Below are 21,367 nucleotides of genomic sequence, written 5' to 3' on the forward strand. Positions count from 1 at the left end.
CCATAGTCATTGCACTTGCTGAAAAAAATACCAGTTCACAGCATGACACAGCTATCTATGAAATAATTTAACTGCATCATGCACAGTCAGCAGAAGTTCTGCACTGTAATTTGGAGAAAGAGACTTGATGCTGTCACTCTCTGAGCTACATATAATGCTTCAACAATTTTCTTTCTTTCCTATCTATTGAAAAAATATGGCAGTTATCCAGTTACACCAGAACTTCCCTTGTAAACACCAGAGGTTTGCATCTGACATGAAAAAAAAAGGTGTGGGTTTTGTTTGCATGTAATTTTAATTTTCAAGAGTGGCTATAAACCATAAGTAATGTCAATAGCATAAGCAGGCACTCCTACCAGTGATAGTCAAATCATTGTTTGATTTGTTCTAACACTTCAGAAATTACTTGATTCTACTCAGTGACAGTATACATGGAAAAGGTAGCTATGCAAGAAGCCAAAATAACCACCAACCTTGATTTTTAGAGCACCAGTGTGAGTTCTGAAGCTTAGTATTCTTGCTGTGTGTGGTTGTGTGTAAGCCGTCTAGAAGGACACCATTGCAGAATAAAAACCTCGGGAGTTTTAAGCAACCATGTAAATGAAAACTCTCACAGATGCTGCTTGAGTGCATGTAGAAGAAGTGGCATGTCTCTTGTTTGTCTGTGTATGGTGTACCCAGGTGGCAAATCAAACAGATTTTGCCTTTCCCAAGCACTCCTGGTTGTAGCAGGATGCCCTGGGAGTGTGGAGCACAGTGCATGCTGCTCACACCAGGCCATCTCTACCTGCTTCTGTTTCAAACCAAGCTCCTCCAAATAGTAATCTGTTAGTACTTTTTCAAAGGCAAAAGGACTAAATTTTACTCTAATTTATGTGTTTGGACTAGACATTACTCTGAGAAACTTACAGTTGTTGTACAAAGATGTGAGTCGTCAGAAGGACCCTGACATCTAAACCTTCCTAAATAATGTAACTTAGCAGTAAATGTTTAACTTCTTTTGAAGACTAAATAATGCATGGTATACTACTTCCAGAAGCATATTTTAAGTCACTGTGAGGAAAAAAATCTTGGCCTAATAAAACCTAGGAAAAACTGGCAATGAGTAAGAAGATCTGTGATCAGAAAATAGTCTCAAAGATGGAAAAATATTTTATGAATACATACTTATTATTTTTTTTATTTACCAAGAATAGCTCTTAAGTAGCAAGCCTCTCAATTATGACATATACAAATCTTGGCCCTTACCAGACAGCTGCCCTCAATATAATATCACATCAATTTCATTGGTCCAGCATAGGCTAAAGAAGTCAAAAAGTTAAAAAAAGTCAGTTTTCAGCTCGTTTTTAAGGTGAATAACCATCCTGCTGTATTTTTAGCTGTATATTTTGTACAATGGAAACAGCTGTGATAGTCCTCTGGTAAGAGACAAGGCAGTCTCTCTCAAGTGTTGAAAAGCTGTGTGGCTTGCTGTTAAAAACACTGATGTAAACAGCACTCTGAGTCCACCCAAAGCAGTAAGGATGGGTGTGATCCAGCAACACAGGAGTGTAAGCCTGTAGTTGAGATGTGGTCTTCTGGAAACTGCTTTTAACCCAATGGAACTATTTCTTGGCTGGCTCAGTTGATGGTCAAGTTCTTTTGTTGCCATGAGCTATGAGAACCAGTTGCATCAGATGTTGCTGTAGAAATGTGAATGTGATTTATGATGGTCTGTAGTAATTCTGTACATCTCTTATGTCTGTGTTCTTATAGCCACTTGGGCACTGAAGTAGCTGAAATGAGAAAGAGGCAGCAGTCACAAAATGAAGGAACATCAGCTGTGTCTCAAGCACCTGGAAACCAAAGGCCCAACAACACATGTTGCTTTTGTTGGTGCTGTTGCTGCAGCTGTTCATGGTATGTTCTGTAGCATATTTACTTCCATATCCACCACAGGTAAACAATGAGAATGGAAAGCACTGGGAACATGTTAACCTCTGGGAGATGAGACACAATTTAACTTTTCATTTAAAATTTTAATTTAAATATTCCCTGGTTTGGTTGGATATCTTGTGATGGGGAAGAGGAAAGAATAGTAAATTCAAGCTATGTTTATCCTACTTAAACCATAACTAAATGAGGAAATTTCAGGTGTAAAACTTGTATTCAATAATGAATATTTATAGATTGCATTCAAAACTTTTTTTTTCTGCTTGTACTTTTGATAGTGCAGTTCTCTGCATTCAGGAGAATAAAAGGGAAATGGTCATAAATGTGACTATATGGTGTCCTGTTATATTACTAATATAAATTCTATAAATAAATTCCAATTTATCTTTTAAATGGAGTGGCATAATTTTAGTGGCTGCCTGTCCCTTTCCTCAACAAAGAGTTCACTTGTAAAGTCAAAGATTTAAAGTCAGTTTCAGAAACAGCTTTAAATTATCAGTGTCTTGAGATGCATCACATCTTTACTTCTTATTTTTATGAACACAGTATTGAAATATAAGGTAAATGACATGCAGTACTGTTCAGAGACTCTGCATCATATGAACCAGACAGTTCAGCTTTTTTGGAGTGACCATTCCTCGTGTATCTGTGTTATTTTCACTTCAATCAGCCTTCTGGCTCCAGTCTAAAATCTGAGTCTATTTGCTTCAGTATATTTAAAAATACATACCAGCATATATGCATTAGGTGCCAAATGAGAGGTTTTTTCCAAGATACTGCCACATCCTGGAGGCAGTAGCAGTATGGACCTGCCTTGGCTGTTACTTCCAGTTTCACCTGAAGGCAGAATATATTTGGAGCAAGGATGAGCCAGAGCTCAATTTTTACCAAATTATTTTGCAGTATGTTCAATCCATATCAAGAAATAGGTGGAAGTGTATTAAACAGGAAGTGAAGAGATGGTGTTTTGTCACTTTTCTCTCTGCTCTGGGACAAGGGCACAATATCAGCTATACTGTTACAGGCCAGAGATTAATTTATCTCAATATCCTATTTCAGGAAGTGACCTTTATCAGATACCACAAGACAAGGATAAAACAAGCAGATATGCACCTCCTCAAACTACCCACAGTAAAACACCTCACACCCATTGCCAATCTGCAACTTAGGGATTTCCTGGCCCAGAGTTCCTATCTGTGTGGTTTATAGACCTTGCTGGAATTTTCTTTCCTTAATTTGTCAAACCATTTTCTGAAGCAACTTCCTGAAGTCATCTAAAGTTTTGGCATCCAGGGTTTCCTCTAGCAATAAATCCTACAATGGACCTGTGCACTCCATGAAGTACTACTCCCTTTTATTTGTGCTAACCTACTAGAAACTAATTTCATTTGATTCTTCCTTGTTCTTATGTGAAGAACAGTGACTAATCATTCCCAGGATGGTCAAGATTTTACAGAGCACTCTCATATCTCCCTTCAGCTGTTTTTTCTTCCACAGGCTTCTCTATTTTAATCTCTGTGATACAGAAACTGACCCAGACCATGATTTATCCTTATCTGTCCTATTTACTCACCTACCTTGTGTCTCTCTACGTACCTTTCCTCTTCTACTATTTCCTGTCTGAGATGTGTGACTAGATCTGCTTTTGTGGTTGATACATGGGCACACCACGTTTTGTGTTTGCTCTTGAGTTTTGTTACTAATTCCCAGCACTGTGCTTATTTTTATCAACCCCAGAGATTATGTTTTCATGGAATTATCCACTCCGAATACAACATCTCTGTCCTGAATGAAAATAAAGCCCATCATTGTGCATGCACAGCAAGGGTTGGCTTTTGCCTTGCATAATAAAATATGAATAATGTTCATATACTATGAATAGTATTCAATAAAATATCATTCTAATTTCTAAAACAATCAGTTGTCTTAATGACTACTGATTTCATTTTTTTAAGCATGCTGCAACTAAAGGAATCTTAAATTTGACAATGATACTCTACTTTGAAGCACCTGTGACCCTTTGAGTGCCTCCAGTCCTTAGAAGGCAATACCATTATATATGTAAAGAGCTTATGCATATTAAGCCTAAATTAGAGTAATTATTGATTTAAAACATAGGATGTACCTTCAGCTGCTTTAGTAATTGTTTTTACTGTCTTTCAGGGTTTTTCAGGACTTGAGGTTGAGAATTTTTTTTTTTTTTTTTGCAAAGTAGATTAGATAGAGCATGGAGAAATCCTGTTAGCTAGTTTCCAAGATTAAGTCAAATAAGTGATCGAAGGAATAGTTACATCACTCATGTCTGCTAAAATCAAAGAGACAGAAAAGGTGATGTAATAAGTATTTTCCAGCTTTATCTTCTATGATTCTGTAGTGGAAACTCTATTAGAGGAAAGATGGGACAAAACTTTGAAAAATGCGGTATGAAGTGTTTCAGAATCTCAGTTAAAATGAAGTAACTGATTGTGATGCCAAATTTCTTTTGTAAGTCAGAACTGTCTGGGAAGAGTACATGTTACTGTTCTTGTCTCAGTTGTTTACACTAAAAAAACCTACAAAAATAAAATTTTTAAAAAGTAACAAACTATTATTCTCTCATATATAGGGGATTCTAGCTAATCAATTTTCTAGCATAGTTCTCTATTATAAAAATCTTAATCAACAATTGTAACAGGTTCTCTGGACCTAATGTAATTACATACTTTCCCTAGTTCAACAGGTCTCTGTATTTGAGTGACAAGAATTTCTCAAGAAATACCTGTCTGGAAATCTTGCTGGATTCGTTAATGGGGAAGGCAATGTTCTAAGATTAGAATTTTCTTTAGTTTTCCCACCTGTGTGTGACTGACGATAGCTCTTACATCACTAACCGCTTATTGCCTCAACTTCACGAGTCGCAGAAATGGGAAGAGCATGTGCAGATTTTAGTAAAAAAATTCTCTTTTTACTGTTCAATGAGTTAGTTCAATAGTTCCTATATCCACATAAATCATTAGAATTCTGAAAATATCTTTTGTGAATCATATGGTGCTTGTTTTCTTCTGTTCTACCCTATGTTAAAATAAAAGCAGGCATTAAGTCTTCTGTTTGCACAAGAGCATAGGCAAATATTCACACCTTTGTTTGGGGAAATAGTATAGAATAGACATTTGTTTAGAGCAAAAAATTAAAGAAATTATTCTGTACATCTTATTAAAAACCTCTTTTAATATATCTTTTCTCTGATATATCTTTTAAAAAGATAATTATTTGGAGGACTTCTCTATTGTTATGGGATAAGCCTTGTATGTAGCTCAGCCTCAAGCAGACGCTTACTCACTCCTCACCAGCAGGATGGAGAAGAGAATCAGAAAAGTGAAAGAGACAAAACTCTTTCATTGAGATAAAGCATTTAATTGATAAAGCAAAGCTGTGTGCACAAGTAAAGCAAAACAAAAAATCCATTCACAGCTTCCCATCAGTTCAGCCATATCCCGGAAAGCCATGGTCCATCACATATTACAGTGATTTTGGAAAACAAATGCTACAGCTCTCAACCTCCATCCTTCCTTTTTATTCCACAGCTTCTATTGCTGATCACAATGTCATTTGGTATGGATTATCCCTTTGGTCAGTTGTGGTCAGCTATCCCAACTGTGTCCCCTCACAGCTTCTTATGCACCCCCAGCCAGTCCACGAACAAAGCAATGTGAGAAACAGAGAAATCCTTGATGCTGTGCAGTGACTGCTCAGCGGCAGCTATAACATTCATGTGTTATCAACACTGTTTTAGTCAAAAATCCAAAACATACTGCTGTAAGGATTCCTATGAAGAAAATTAACTCCATCTCAGCCAGACTCAGGACATCTATTGGCACTGATTATCGTCAGGACAGTAAATTGCTCAGTTTACAGGGACAAAGCAAGACTTATGACCAAGGTTTGCTCAGACTGAAAAAGAATGGAGATTAACAGGACTATTAAGATGGCTATTTTATTTTAATGGGTATGCTCATGATGTTGCCCAACTAGTTTAAGCTCTGAATTTGTTTCTGAGTACAAGTAGTGAAGGAAACACTAGTCCTCCTCAGTGGAAAAAAATGAAGTGTTTTTGAAGTTCCCAGCAGGAAAAGCTTGTCCTCTTACAACAGAAGCAGATAATACGTCCCTGTGAAGACCTTCTCTAGATCTTCCTCTCTTCACTGACCAGACATTGACCTTAGGCACTGATTCCAGAAAGACTGCTAAATTAAAGTGGCTAACAGACAAGTACCAGTCATGTACCTATGGTCCTGGACTAAATCACCCCATGTTTTAAGCTTCTGCAAAGCTCCATTTCAATAGAGGACAGAAGAATGTGCTTCCTTACAAGGCATAATTTCAATGACTTGGGTAGCCTGAGACTTGCAAAATTTGCAGTAAGTCTTCTAACATGACAGTTCATAATTTCCACAATTACTCTTTCTCCAGAGACTTGCCCATTTAGTACTTAGGGCTGTGACTTTATAGTTTTGAGCTCAGTTTGGCAAGGTTAGAGGAGTAAGCCTGCTATTTCACCCCCCCAACCCTATTTAGCAAACCATTACTCCAGCTTCCTGAGCAGATATAAAGCTAGTTGTTCTCTTGCAAACACTTGTAAATTACATTCTTCAAAAAAACTCTTCAGGCACTAGCACAGGGAGGCTGGCTTTTCTGCCGATTTTATTTTGCTTCCTTCATTGTCTCCTACCCAGAGCAGGAGTCATATCTTTTTATCCCCTCTTCCTTTCATAAGGTGCTCAGCAAATTTGAAAACTGTGGGACACTGATGCCCGATAATCTGTCTCCTTTTACAGTACACAGAAGGCTCAGAAGGGATCTGACACCTTCCCTGCAAGAGAACTTAGCAGCATGGCAGTCTAGGGGACATGACAAGGCTTGCAGGGGATAAGTGAAGATGATCACTTAGCTTCACTTGCAGCTAGACTGAAGTGAGTGAGCTGAAAGGCCTTTACCCAAAAATGTAACCATTAAAACTGCTGAAGACTTGTGGAAGAGAGTTTCCCACGCACAAGAGATTCCAGGGAAGATAAGGTATTTGCCATCTTGGCAGTAAACAAGAGTTGCTCTTGGCAAGAAACCTTTTTCTTCAGTTCTTATAACTTGTCTATGACTGCTCTGAGTTACTCTGAAACGTCTTCCTGATGACGTTGCTATACAAATATTTTTCATTATTAAAGGGAATATTTTTCCTTGCAAGAGTGTCACAGTTTACTTGGCCCTACAAGAAAATATTTCTGTCACTTGTGCCATGAATATGAAATGGCAGACACAGTTCTAAGAACAATTTTGAATTGCATTTTTATTTGTTCTTTATGGAGTTCAGTGTTATCCTCCTAAAAAAACAGTGTGCTCTAAATGGGAAGAAAAAAAAAAGAAAAATGTTGTTTTGTTTTGTTTTTTTTTCTTCACTTCCCACCTCTCTAGTACTTTGAGAAGAACAACATTTTCCTGGCATACTCAGTGTTAGTTTGCTATCAAAAAATTGTGTCAAGGCTTTGCATAAGTCTATACAAGATATTTTCTAGGGACTACAGTCATGGCTGTTTTATTTTATTTAACAGTGGTAGAAAGTTTGAGGGACAGAGAAGCAAAGAAAGGATGGAAACAAAAAACAATTTAATGCAATAAATTGTAGTCACATGTTCATAAGTATGTTGAAAACAAATCCCATATCTTTCTTCCCATGCCTGTCTGCAGCAGAACTTTTAGACTAGGAGCAGACTAGAGGTGTACTGGTACAAAAAAGTCTCCCAGCCTCCAGGACTTTGTTAAAGCTTCTGGCAAGAAAATAAATACTTTACCTTTGAAACAAAAGCACTGATTTTAAAAAAGGTATTTTGTCTTTTAATTTTGTTTTTAATTCTTTTTTCCTCCCTGAACACATAGGACAACACATCTAAAACAGATCTACTCAATTCTCTGTGTTTTCCCTTTTCAAAATATCACATCTGTAAAAAAGGGAATATGGAAAACTGCATCAGGATTTTTTTTTATTCCAGTGCAGAATACAGAAATGCAGGCTACTGTACTCTATTTTACTGAAATAGAAGGTGATATTTTTAAAATTTTTTAATGGGAAAAGATGTTCCAATCTGAGCCTTTTTATACTTTAAAATATCACAGAACACCCTTACATTTTTACCACTTGCTATTGCAGAGGTCAAAGATGAAAACATTCCATCTCTTTCCTGGAGAATAATTTATTCTGAGGGAGAGAAGGCTTAGGAACTCATGCTTTGTGCAGCTATGGGACAGTATCATCTGATTATCAGAGTGCAGTGGGCAGCACTACTGCTTTCTTAGAGAAGTAGCACTAGTTCTTTGATGGGTAGTATGTAAAGCTGGATAAAATCCAATACCTGGCTTGTCACAAAAGCTGCTGAACATGATATTCATGAAAATCAGTCTTAAATCACCTTGTCTTTAAATCCACATATTCTCAGTGCTGAGCCCATGAGAGAAAGCTGGCAGACATTCCTGTTGTTGATGGAATGCACCATGGGGTCAGTGCGGACTGAGGACTCACATATCTAGTCCTCAGAAATGGGCCTGTCAAGGTTCTCTGAGATACTTAAAATAAAAGAATTAAATTATCAGCATTTGGAAAAATAATCAGAATGCAGAATACACACTAAAAATAAATAGCTTGTCAAGCTGTTTTTTCTCACACTTCTCTAAGTTAACAGTGCTTATTAAATATTGCCCAAGTAAAACATTTCTTTTCCCTTTAAAACCAAAAAAAAAAGGGATGATCTCTAAACCGAAAAAAAAAAAAAAATCAGAGCAGGGTAGCAGGTCTTCCTAATAAGTATGAAATTTAATAAGCTCTTTCTCCTTTAGAATTAAGACAGGGGAAGTGACTTTTGGAAGTTTAGGTCCTCAGGGCAGTCTGGAGAGAGGTGGCTCCATGCATGCTTGTTTACACAACTCTCCTGGGGCAACACAGCCTGACTTGCCAACCTCTGGGCTTATACCCTTCTTTGACACTGGGCCAGATTGTCAGTGTCAGCCTAATAATTCCTGGAAGTCTGCTCTCTCCTTGAGCCAGACCACAAATTTACCTCATATGTGATTCAATATACAGCTTCTCCCAAAGCTCCAGAGCTGGCAAGTAAAGGCAGCTTTGACCACTCCTTGCACCTCCATGTGAAGCAGATGTGAAATGCTGCCTTTCAAAAGAGGGGGGCATATTTCTTTGCCACAAGGTGTAAAGGTAGGTGGGCTCACAGATAAGCTAACTGCTCCCAACTACTAGTCTATAATATTTCCTGCTTCTAGAGAGTAAGATGTGAATGCAGGAAAACAAGATGTTACTGGCAAACCAAAAGGACTTTAGAAATAACATTTACAGAGAACAAAAAGTTACTGTAAAAATAACTAAAGGAAGCTTAAAGTTAACCTATTGCATCTCATGAGAAGCTGCCTTGGTCACTATGGAGCCCTCTTCTGAATTAATCAAATATATCTCACCTCTCCTCATCAAAAAGCAGCTAAGAAATCCCCTAATCCAAGCTAATGCACCACCTTTTCCTTTTCATCACCTGTCTTCCTCACTTCATCTTAGCCTCTTGCCACCTACCTCCAAATTCCTGTGGGAGCACAAGCTCTTGCACAGCCTTGGAGTAGGGGCAAGGACAGTGAGCCACCAGCTCCCACAGCAGAAAGGGGTTTTCACAGGAAATTTGCCAAGAAGTAGATTTGATGCAGGCCATTGCTTTCTGGGACATGTAAAGTAAATTAAAATCATGTCCTTCTCTGTGAGAAAGCTGTAAGCTACACACTGCAAGTGGTGCAAAGCAGTTATCACTAAGATGCTGCCAGTCTACCATGAAATCATGGTGGAAGCACAAAGATACACAAGACACTAAACAGATGTTCAGCATATATAAATAATTCTAAATTAGTTTCCAACCAAGAGCCCTGGTTTGAAAAAACTTTTAGCACTGTAAACTAAGTCCATGCAAACTGATGTGTCTATTTTCAAAGGTATGAGGAAAACTTGTTTCTCCCCATGATAAAATAATAAAAATAGAAGGCTAATGTGAACAGTGGAGCAACAGCTTCTTCTGCAGCTGGTCTGTTAACTTTCATCACAAGCCAGTGGTGGAATCCTCATTAACATCAAAACCAGCCCTGGGCTCTCTGTGCCAAGCTTTCCTAGTATCAGGATTTTGTTCTTAATAATTTAAATTTGAAAGTTCATTTCATTTTGAGGAATAGATGAAGGGTCATGTGTTTACTGATATTTTTCCCCATCTGTGATAACACAAGCAGGTTAGAGAATGAGTAGATTGTAAACATAATAGATTAGCAAATTTTAAATAAATGTTTCTGAAGATTCACAAATGAAATGCAGATTTCTTTGTGGGTAGTACTACTAAGACACAAACCCCTGATCAGTTCTAACTTCAGAAAATAGTCTCATTTCCAGCAAAAATTTCTGTAAAGAAAATTACAGTAAAAAAAATCAGAACTGCAGTTCTAAATTGAAGAACAAATACATGCTCAGAGGGGATTTGGGATTACGCAAGGCTCATTCTAATTCAGTGGTGCAAAAGACACCAACAGTAGCTCCTTAGAAGGAGAGAGCAGACTAAATCTAGTTAACTTTAGAAAATGATCTTGATTCTGTCCTGGCACGGTACACAAGAGTGTATTCAGGGACAGCTGCTCTTGAGGAGACTGCAGGGAGAGAAAGCAGTGGCAGAATCACTTCACTGGTGAAAATCAGCTTCAGGCCTCCCCTGAGACTGTTTAAGAGATGGATTGCTTCAGAGCATCAGCATCTTGGCTCTCCCTCACCCCTCATACCCGTTTCCCACCTGCCTGCACCAAAATGCTGTTCAGCTTGGTGTCTGTGGAACACTGGCTGGAGAAACACTTGTAATGTCATGACAGATTTTCTGTCACCAGAGCACAGCTTGAGTGTTGCTGTGGAAAAAAGGAAAAAAAAAAAAAAAAGTAAGGAGTGCTGAGAATGCCTGAGTCCAGCTTATGCTGTGATTTACAGATATTAGGAGTTTGGGGCCTTTGAAATCTTCCCTGATAGGGTTTGGGCTGCTTTTGGTTTTCTTATGACAAAACTTCAATTAGATATTTACACAAAGATGCATTAACTCAGAACTCCATGAAAAACCACATAAACAGAGAAGCATGTGAAAGGTCACAATGGGTCTGAGATCAAAATATCACCTGAAGTAAGGCATGTTGATAAATGACGACATTTTAAATATGCCAAAGTCCCCTTGCAAACCCTCTGAACTTTATTCATTGTGGAATAATAAAAACTTTAATATTCAGCATGCAAAAACAATAACAATACACCCTTATTCAAATTAAACACACTGAGAAGTGTCTATACCACTAAGCAAACTAAGAAGGGCCCAGGTCGAATGGGCTACAGTCAGCCTGTACAGTAAATTGTTAGCAAGTGTTCACTCCCTGGCAGAGATTTGGCCAGTGCCAGAGTGCAATGTCAGCCAATGGCCTGTGGCAGGTGCAGAAACCCTGTTTTGAGTATGGGCTTTAGTGGACTGGAGCTATGTCGTGTCAGTCAATCTCAGGACTCTCCTAGACCATTTTATCTGCCAGAATAAATGCAGCCTGTAGTTCCAAACCAAAAGAGGAAAAAAATTAGGATACTAAAATCTGCCAGCAGCAGAATTTCCATCTCGCATAGGTTTATTTTTTAACCGTGTATAATTCCAAAGTGGTTTAAAATGCCAGTTAAAACAGGAATAAATGTCTAGTGCTTTAAAGAGAACAAATGATAATATTTCATGGAAATTAGTCTGGACCCCTAGTAGAAAGCACCTATTAGATGGAGATCCTCTCACTAGAAAAGTGGGTCAGGCATTCATTATGTGAGTCAGAAAGGCAAAGAAGATATGAGTCTTGTCTAGTCATCCTTCAAAATACCATAGCAGATATATTTGTCTAGATGGCAGCTCTGGTTCCTCTGAAATACCTGGCTGAAGGCTGGATACTGGCAGATGCTGAGCACCCATTATGAACGGATGGGTAATTTCAGTTCTTGTTGACATCCATGCTGAAAATGCTTCCCAGCTGAGGGCCTTGTCTAACAAAATTTGGAAACCAACACCCACAAAACAGATATCTGTAATATATATAGACTGACATAGAGGTTCTCAATCCTGTTTGCTATCTGGAAGAATGTAAAGTGGGACATCTCCCATCTTACTTGACTGTGATGTGGATAAGCGTAAACTAGTTTAGTCTGGGCTCATTTCACAAAATATAGTGTTCATAAACATCATAGTAGGAACTATCCTTCGAAATTTCCTAAAGCTCTCTTTAACTGGATTACTTTGCAACACCTTATGAAAAGAAAAATGTGAATTTAGTATGAGTGTTTCCAGGCATCCCTTTCCCACTTTGAAACTATATCTAAATCTGTGGAATCTATCTACATTACCAAAGTAGTGACCCTATTCAAGCTCAATTCTTTACTGCTGCTCCAACTTTAATATCTGAGAACCAAGAATAATAAAGAAAATGCCACTACAGAAACTGAGACTAGGCTCATTTATCAGAATTAGTTGAGACCATTAGGCTTGCTTGCTAGTGATTTGGAGGGCTTTTATTCATGTAGCTACCCTTTGAAGGGATACAACTTCCATTTCTTTGAACAGTACAGAACTGTCACTTTTGTCTCAGCTATATGAAAAAATTTTCTGCAAAATAGCTGTAGCCAGGAGTAAGGACACTGCAGATTGTCTAGTAATTAAATGTATCTATCATACAAGATGGAATATGAATGATAACATTATACTGAAGGAAGGAATGAAGCTGGCAGCCAGACTAGTGATCTGTTGGGTGACCTGACAAGAGAAATACATCCTTGAGATGAATATTGCCTGAAGCAGAAACCATCTCTAAACTAATGGAAGAAAGCTAGAGCAATTTCACTAGAAATCATTGGTAAGCAAACTTTGGCAAGCCTTGGGTTTCTTACCTGTACAGAAATTACATTCCACATGTGAGAACAAGAATCTTAAAAAAAAAAATCCTTGAAAGGACTAACAGTTTACAAAAGTTGTAATTACTTTTGTTGTGGCTATCATTATGTAAAAGTAATATAATCTCTTTAAGGTAAAATCCAGCAGAAAGTATATTTTCTTATAGATTTTCAGAAGAACATAATATTGTAAGTAGGAAAGTCAGATTGCTTTAAACCACTAGTTTATTCCTCTCTTGCACAGTTACAAATTTTGCTTTGTGCTAATCTAAGTTTGAGGGAGATATTGTCCTTTATTTTAGAAGTTCAAGTACAGTGCACACTGGTAGTTTCCATCTGCCTTTGAGCTCCTGCTGAGCTGCAATATCTGCAGGTAGGAAGATTAAATAAGTCACACAAGAGCAGAGGAAGAAAACAACACGTTCAGCAGGGCTGTTCATTTAAAGGACCAGTCTTCTTTCACATAACATTTAACCTTCATTGACCTTGAGAACAGTTCTCTCCTTCACTCTGAAGTCATCCTGAAATGTAAATATAATTGAACTACTTTAAGTAGCCCCCCAGTATATTCCTCAATTGCAGTCCCTTTTTAAATACGTTGTTTGTGGCCGTACTGGCTGCACCTGGAGCACCATATCCAGTTCTGGGCTCTTCATTGCAAGAACCCTGGGTGTACTGGAGATTCCAGCAAGGGGCCTCTAAAATGATTAAAGGACTAGAGCTCCTCTCCTGTGAGGAAAGACTGAGACACCTGTCATGGTTCCACCTGGTGAAGAGAAGGCTCAGAAGGATCTTATCAATATGTATAAATATCTGAAGTGAGTGAACTAAGAAGATGGAGCCAGGGTGTTTTCAGTGGTGCCCAGTGACAGGACACCAGAGGCAAGGAAAACAAGCTGTAATACAGGAGGTTTCCTCTGAACATCAGGAAACACTGAACTCAGTGCACTGAACTCAGTTTTAAGGTTGAAACTCAGTTCTTAAATGTTTGCAAAACATTTCTGGGGGGTTTTTTTTGAATATTTTAGGAGAAAATCCCTTTTATCAAGGGTTTTCCAGCAGGTTAGTTTTTCCATTACCAATACACTTCTGAACATTTTCTAAGAGACAAAAGAATCAATACAAAACTTACATTAAAGATTGCATGGCAAATATCAATCTATGATGCAAGATGTATTGACATGTAGATTTTTAATTCTACTAGGCTTTGCTTTCAAATTTTTCATGGGGTCCAAATGGAAAATGTAGGAAAAATGAAGGAAAATTTGACAATTTGTCTGTCAAACATACACTAATTTCAACTTTGGTGGAAAATACATAAGGAAAATGTAACTCTGGCTTTATAAAGAGATTGTTAATCTGACTGTCTCTTATGAAGAGAAAGGATTACCAGATTTTACATCTATTCCATTTTAAAATATTAAATTTACAGGAAAGGGAAGAGAGTGAAACAACTGCAGATTTGTTAAAACCTTTTAAGTACTTGCTCTACCGAGCACATCCCTCTATGACTTACTTTAGTTTGGCACTTGTATTTCAGTAAGGACGATCTACCTTCACGGTGCCATGTGGGATGCAATTTAATAACCTCATATAATGATCTTACATGAACTCCAAAATCTTGGCCAAGACTTCCCATTAACAAAGGGATGATTATACTCTTAAGCAGTAGATCATCTGGGTTCAATTCTGCTTCCACTCAAGTTGAGGAATAGCACAACATAATACTATCAGGACAGAGCTAAACGTCTTAACTGACTAGACCTTAATAACCTGAGGTGCTCCAGGTATCTTAAACTGTGATTTACACCTATGTCCTTTTTCTTTTATGGTTTATAACTGAATCTATACTGACTTTTGACCAGTTAAGCTGACCAGAATGCTGCACAGTATTAAGAAAGCACAGCAATTGAAAACCAGTAAGAAATCTAACCTACTCTCCCCCACATTTGAAGTATGGCAGAAAGACACAATCTCAAATGAACTGAGAAGTTTCTTATTTTTCATGGGGAAGTTCATAGCTCTCAACATAGATGATCTGGCCTTATCATAAACCTTTGAACAGAAGAACTCACAGAACTTAGTCCAGGTTTGCACAAGGAAGAATATTTGGACCCTATTAATCTGTAGTATTTTAAAGTGTATTTAAAGTCCTTCTGAACTCTTAAATGTCTCACAGGGCTAAAAGCTGTTCCTTTCATACAGAAAAGCTGAAATAGCACTTCAAGAGCAATACTAAAACACAAACACAGGAGAATGGTTCTTTCAGTCACCCTGGATTGCTGCTACAGCACTGGTGTCAGAAATAAGACAGTGAACGGGCCAAGATACCCATCTGCAGGCACAAGGGGTTTTGACTTCGTCTCCACTCCTGTGTCCACACATTCCACAGCTATACCGTCAATGCTACTCTTCTAGAAATCTCAAAACTGTTTTAGGGAAGCAAGGATACTTTAAATACAACAGACAAATGCAGTTTTTGCTGTGCATTGGGATTTTAATGCTGTAAGGCATTGTTCTTCACACTTCTCTCCATAGTTCTTAATATAAACACAATTCTGAGTGAAAAATGGAGATGCTGTTTGCAGGACTCTGAGAGGTGAGGCTTTCATAAATACTCTATGTATCATGAAGTTAGGAATTACAGCTGCTGGATTTCCTGATGAGCTGTTTTCTTAATAGAAAGTCTCTTCTCTTGTAATCAGAAAGCCTACTAGAAAAGAAATCTGCTATGACAGAATGTAATTTTTCTAAAGAGCTTCCTAAAGTTAAGCACAATATTTCATTTAAATCTATTCTTTTATTACATTAACTAGAATTACTCACAAAAGAGTTGTAAGAATAGTGGTAACTAACAATGAATAAAACCAAGACAACCAATTATTTAATTTTAAACTGTAATGATAATTATTTTTGGAACTATCAAAAGCAGTTAGGAAATATCATTAAACTTTTCCACAAATACTATTTTGTTAGAAACCCAATTCAGAAGTAAAATTAAATTTAACTGCCAAATCTGTGCAAAGCACAAACTCAGTTCTATTCAGCTGCATTCTCCGTAAAACCCTGGTGGAAGGGCCTGCGAAACAGCCTCTGTATCCATCCTGGGTAGGAAAAATCAGACCAGAAAATTTACACTTGCAGTCCTGCTTGGCCCACAGAAGTTATGGTATGCAGAAATGTGCATTTGGGACCCAGAAATCTGCCTGCATTTAATATTACTGGATCCTGAGCAGAGGATCCTAAGCGTTTTCATTGAAGGCACATTCATAGCACATAGAAGTGCCCAACTGTCTGTTACAGACTGTTTCTCAGCTGTGTGCTCTTCAAACAGAGATGAAAAAGGGAGAAAATACGAACTACAACACTACACACACTACAGTACAAACTGAATTGAGGGGGAAAATACAACAAAGAAATACTGGAAAGGAAAAAATTGTAGGTTTTCTAGCCATTGGAAGAGACAAACCACTTATTTTATCTTACTTTTTGTGACCTATGAGAAAAAAAAAAAAACAGGCCAGTTATTACTGCAGCTCTTGTAGTTAAAGTCTAAAACAAAGAGACCAGACTGTAACCTGAACAAAGAGCTGGGAGGTTTGTGACTCCACATTCTATCCCTCACCAATGCTTTGAAATACTGGAGGAGTTTTTGCTGTAATACAAAATCTCTAGGATGGCTAACTTGCAAATACCTGCATTATTAAAACATAAAAAATTGTTTGGGGTTTTTAGTTACATGAGATAAGACTCACAGAATCAGATGTCACATTTATAAATTCAACTTGCAAACACATATTTTTTTTCTGCTCTAAAACAGCTGAGTGCAAGTTGGAATCTATGCTTGTTTGTTTTTTCCTTTTAAAAACAATTTGGATCAAACATGCCTCTTGCACCAACTTATCACCTAAGGCAAATGTAACTCTGGCACTCAGAAAACACAGCACCACAGGTACCTGGACTTTTTGAAAGGAGTTTATAGTTTCAGAGGACACTGCCAAGTGGGCTGATTATAGCCTTATGGTAATTGTTGGCTTTCCCCCAACAAACTCCTTTCCTATGTCAGTCTGCTAAACACAATCTTATCATTTAGTTTTAAGCACGAGACAATTTTTTACTCAGAGTAGGATACAGCTATTTTTCATAAATTTCTAACTTGTTTTCAATACGAAGTTTTATATCCTACATTTCTTTATTGAATTCAGTGAAGAGCTATAAATAATTTTCTTGTTAAAGAACTAGGATTGACACGAATGACAAAAAAACTTTCACTTTTTTTGATCTGTTTCTTATGTGTAAAATAATTATGTTCTGCTGACTAAGTAAAGACCACATTCTGATCAGTTTAAGCAAATGATTCCATAGGCTTTTGACCACTGTTTCCCTCCAAAGTGTCTCACAGACTACCAAGGCAGACATATGGGAATAACAAGCTTGCTGCATATCACTTGTGTTCACCTTCCAGACCTCCAGGCATCCATGCAAGCCTCCACTCTAGAATTCATTTATTGCCACAGATTTGGGTCAAGTTTTGAATATACTGGTGTTAGTGGAAGAGTTGTAGGGCTTTAGTCTGTCTTGCTGTTCTTACAAGGACATAAACTCAGGGTCAGATAAGAGATGGATCCCCTTTCTCTCTAATACAGCCAGGGACTTGAAGGATATACTGCAAGTTTATCTGAGCCTATGAAAATGTCTAGTACAAGGCATCACCTCCTCATAAAAATAATGATTCTAGGTCCAGTTTTTCTCAGAATAATCATTCTGGATATTATTCACTAACTGTAAGAAAAAAGTGAAGTCTTTTCTTAACTTTCATAGAAGCAAGTTTTTTACCCTTTACTCAGCTTGCAAAAAAAGAGATATCCTTGGATAATATGGTTCATGTAACATTTTGTTCTCATTGATAGTTATTTTTGTGACATTAAAAGGGAGGTAGAAGACAGTGATTTGAGATTAACATAGCTGCATTGTTTTTTATGAATGGATCACAATAATATTGCAGTTATTTTTCATTATTGCTTTGCACAGTGTAGCAAAATCATCATTCTCCTCTGTGCATAAACAAACACAGTCCTGACTAGTATTCAGTGACATCAAGGTTAAATATTCCAGCTGTCAGAATAAAACGAGGTGACAAAATGATTTTGAGTTATAAGTTAAATCAGGTTTCATAAAAGAAATTAGAGAATCCCAGTTGTCTTTTCCATTATCATACAGCATATGGGATATTGGGACCACATCTAATTAACAGAACATGCCTCAGCATTTAGGAGTGAGCTTCTGAATAGAATTGTGCGAACAATTGATTTTTCAGTGACTGACTGTTGAACCACAGTATGGAAGACAGTTGGATCAGGTTGAACTACGACCAAAAGTTTTTTGCATCTGAAATAAAACCAGAAAAAAAAAATCATTCATTTAGCATATTTTAAGCCAAGCCTTTGTAATAAAAGAAAAGGAATCAGAGAACATGGAAATCAGCAGGAGCATGCCCATTTTGAATTGAAGAGTGAAGGTATTTACCCAGCTGGCAAAAGATTGAGACAAAGATGGGCACCAACACTAAGAGTTTTCAAAACTACTTTTTCCCTGTTTCAGGAAAATGCACTAAACATATGTTCTTGTTTTCATGTGCAGTAATTTGTTTGTTTAAAGGCTTTTCCTCTTCCAATCAGAAGAGAAAAGGTATTTCCTATTTGAATCTATTTGGTAAATTTGGCAATTTGTGTTTTTCAAGGCTTTTGGGGAAAGATCATTTTGCATCATGTAATTTTAAAATCATAATTAAATCTTGATCTCTTGAGGACTTTGTGAGGAGAGAGTTGTGGTGGATCTTTAAGAAAGCTAAAAATATTATATCACTTGATCTGATGATAATAAAAATTTCTAGGAGTAGGATACGGTGAAGTACAGTGCCAGTGAGATATATTCTTTCAAAGGGTTGATCTTTGAAGGAAACCTGTCAGAACATCAGTCATCTGGAGAATCTTATCTGAATATTGATTTCCATGTGAAAACAAAATTCTACCTTCAGATTATGTCTGAGGCAATTGACTTAATGCAACCTTTGGCCTAGAATAAAGAAGATTTTTCTGTTATATTTGTGACTTGAGGGCTCATGGCCCTGCTTTGTGACATAAATAGGTCCAGCCTAAAATGCAGTTACTGCCCAGCAGACTACAAATTTCAGCCAAAAAAGAGGGACTGAGCACAGATCTCCTAAATGGCCAACCCAATAGCCTATGAAACTAGTTCACAGTGTCCCAGTTTGATTTCTACTCATCTGCATGGCACTACAAAAAAACACCATTAAGGCAAGAGGTTTTAATAGTCACATTAGTGCCAGACATAATCGCAAAATACTGTGATGATATACTGCATATGAGGCACATAACAGAGAAAATACCTGAATGAATAGTACCTGGTGTCAGCCATGCATGGGGAGAATATTATCCTTGGCACCTCTCACAATGGCATGGTTTTCTTGCCATAGTGAAAACAGTAATTTCACTGATTCACCAGATATAGGCTAGTGGTACAGGAGAACATGACTCTTGGGAACCAATTAAATCTTTTTTTTTACTGGATATACAGAGAATGAAAGATCAGGTCCAAACTCTAAATTACCTTCAGTTTCTTAATGCAGTAGAAGGTAAGTGCGGCAGTAGGGATGCAACTTACAAAAAGGCTAAAACCATCAACTAGAAACACCTGGAGGAAGAGTCAGTGAGATATTTGCTCTTAAATTAGTTCAACTCTTGATGATTCTGTACAATCAGCTTGACTTTTTTATCTCCTCATGCAACAGGGTGCTTCAATACTGATTTAGCTACATAATTACTCAACAGAACAATTACTTAATTGCTTAACTTGAACATTAACAGCCAAATAATAGCAGCTAAATAAAGATTAGTTTTCTAAATCCGAGCAGTACCCCCAAAAACACGAGCTAGAAATCTAGACACGCTTATCCTTATTTGTGGTCATTTATTCAATACGTGCACTTCTTCAAGTAGTCCCTGATCATTAACTTATTTACTTATAAAGCATGTGAAGTTGCAAAATAGAAATACCTTCACTGCACACAGAAATTACTCATAATAATAGTGTTGCAGTAGTTCAAGACACTTACTGGTTTTGTAGCAGTCAGGAACCCGAGATGTATTTGAAAGGTACATTGAGCTCAGGCCACTGAAGTATTTTTTACTCTCCAGAGTAAAATCAGCATAGAAGTGGGCAGAACAAATCTTCCATAAGAACAGAGAACAAACTCATGCTAGTGCTTTCCCTTTAAACTCTGCCTTTAGACATCCCAAACTCTCCCTTTTTAAGGCATTAGTAGTGTTGTCGAGTTTTTATCATGGGTAATTTGCATGTCTAAATTTTAAAGATATCTGCTGGGTGTATCATAACTAAAAAATAATAAAAAATAATAATAGCATCAAAGATGTCAATTTGCATCAGATGTCGCTCCAGTGCACCTCCCTTTCATTTAACTACTTTTTGATCAGCAATTTCCTTTTCTTAAAGCCTTAACTAAGATAATTTTGGTAATCTTTAACCTACTACTTTTAGTTTGTTTAGTATTACACTATACAGCATAATCCTTCTGACACAATCAGCTAGCTTCAATGATGAATTAATGTATCAAGAACATCACCTCCAGGTATGCAGAACACCTTTGCTGCTGCAGATTTCTTGTAATTCCACAGAGAAATGTGAACAGATAGGGTGTTTACAGCTGAATATAGCAACATAGGAAAGAGCAGTACAGTGTTGTCATTTTAAGTTAAAAGGTAGCAATCTGTTATTGTGATCAGTTACTTAAAGGCTGCTTTCAAGCTAGCTTTGCAGTCAAAAATGCTTAAATATTTAATTCTTTTTCTAAAAGATCATGAACCAGTTCTTTGAGTGAAAACAGAAGATGCCTGAATTGAATGTACTTCAGTATAAAAATGCTGGCTTCCTTCACAGGAAAAAATATATCAAAAGTAACATATCTGATGGAACTCTAGCCTTGACAGATACAGATAAATAAAATTTGAAATGTAGTGCTAGTTTTGTCACAGGAAACATAATGCAGAATTTAGGCCAAGATGCCTTACAAAAGTATCACAGTTTTAAATGCAATACCCAAATGTATTCCAACCCAGTGTGACATTTCTGTCTTTGGAGTGTTCTCTCTTTTGCAGCCCTGACTAACTTCAGACATTAAACTCCAGTTATGAATGGTGAGATGACGGAATCAGGGCCAAGTGTGTATCTTGCATTGTCACTGTGGTATAGATAACAGAAAACTGTGCACTATGTTCCAGGTCCACAATCTGAACTTTTTGTTTGTTTTGTTATTTTGGGGGTTTTTTTAGAATATAAAAGTGCATACTGTTTATTAGTTATTCCTTTGATTAAAAAAACATTGCAATGAAGTCAGCA

The 21,367-nt window shown here is 37.2% G+C and overlaps 1 protein-coding gene across 2 annotated transcripts in view; it reads left to right on the plus strand.

The window, feature by feature from the left end:
• Window positions 1-1,679: 1,679 nt before the first annotated feature.
• Window positions 1,680-21,367, plus strand: part of RGS17 (regulator of G protein signaling 17) — a 28,547-nt gene continuing 8,859 nt past the window's right edge. For both annotated transcript variants that reach the window (XM_066179069.1, XM_066179070.1), the window contains exon 1: window positions 1,680-1,899. In XM_066179069.1, the coding sequence (XP_066035166.1) occupies window positions 1,706-1,899 (194 nt within the window). In that variant the 5' untranslated portion in view covers window positions 1,680-1,705. The remainder of the gene's footprint in view (window positions 1,900-21,367) is intronic.

Source organism: Chamaea fasciata, unplaced genomic scaffold (genome assembly GCF_029207755.1).
Source record: "Chamaea fasciata isolate MVZ Bird 193981 ecotype frontalis unplaced genomic scaffold, bChaFas1.0.hap1 SCAF_3, whole genome shotgun sequence".
Classification (NCBI taxonomy): Eukaryota; Metazoa; Chordata; class Aves; order Passeriformes; family Sylviidae; genus Chamaea; species Chamaea fasciata.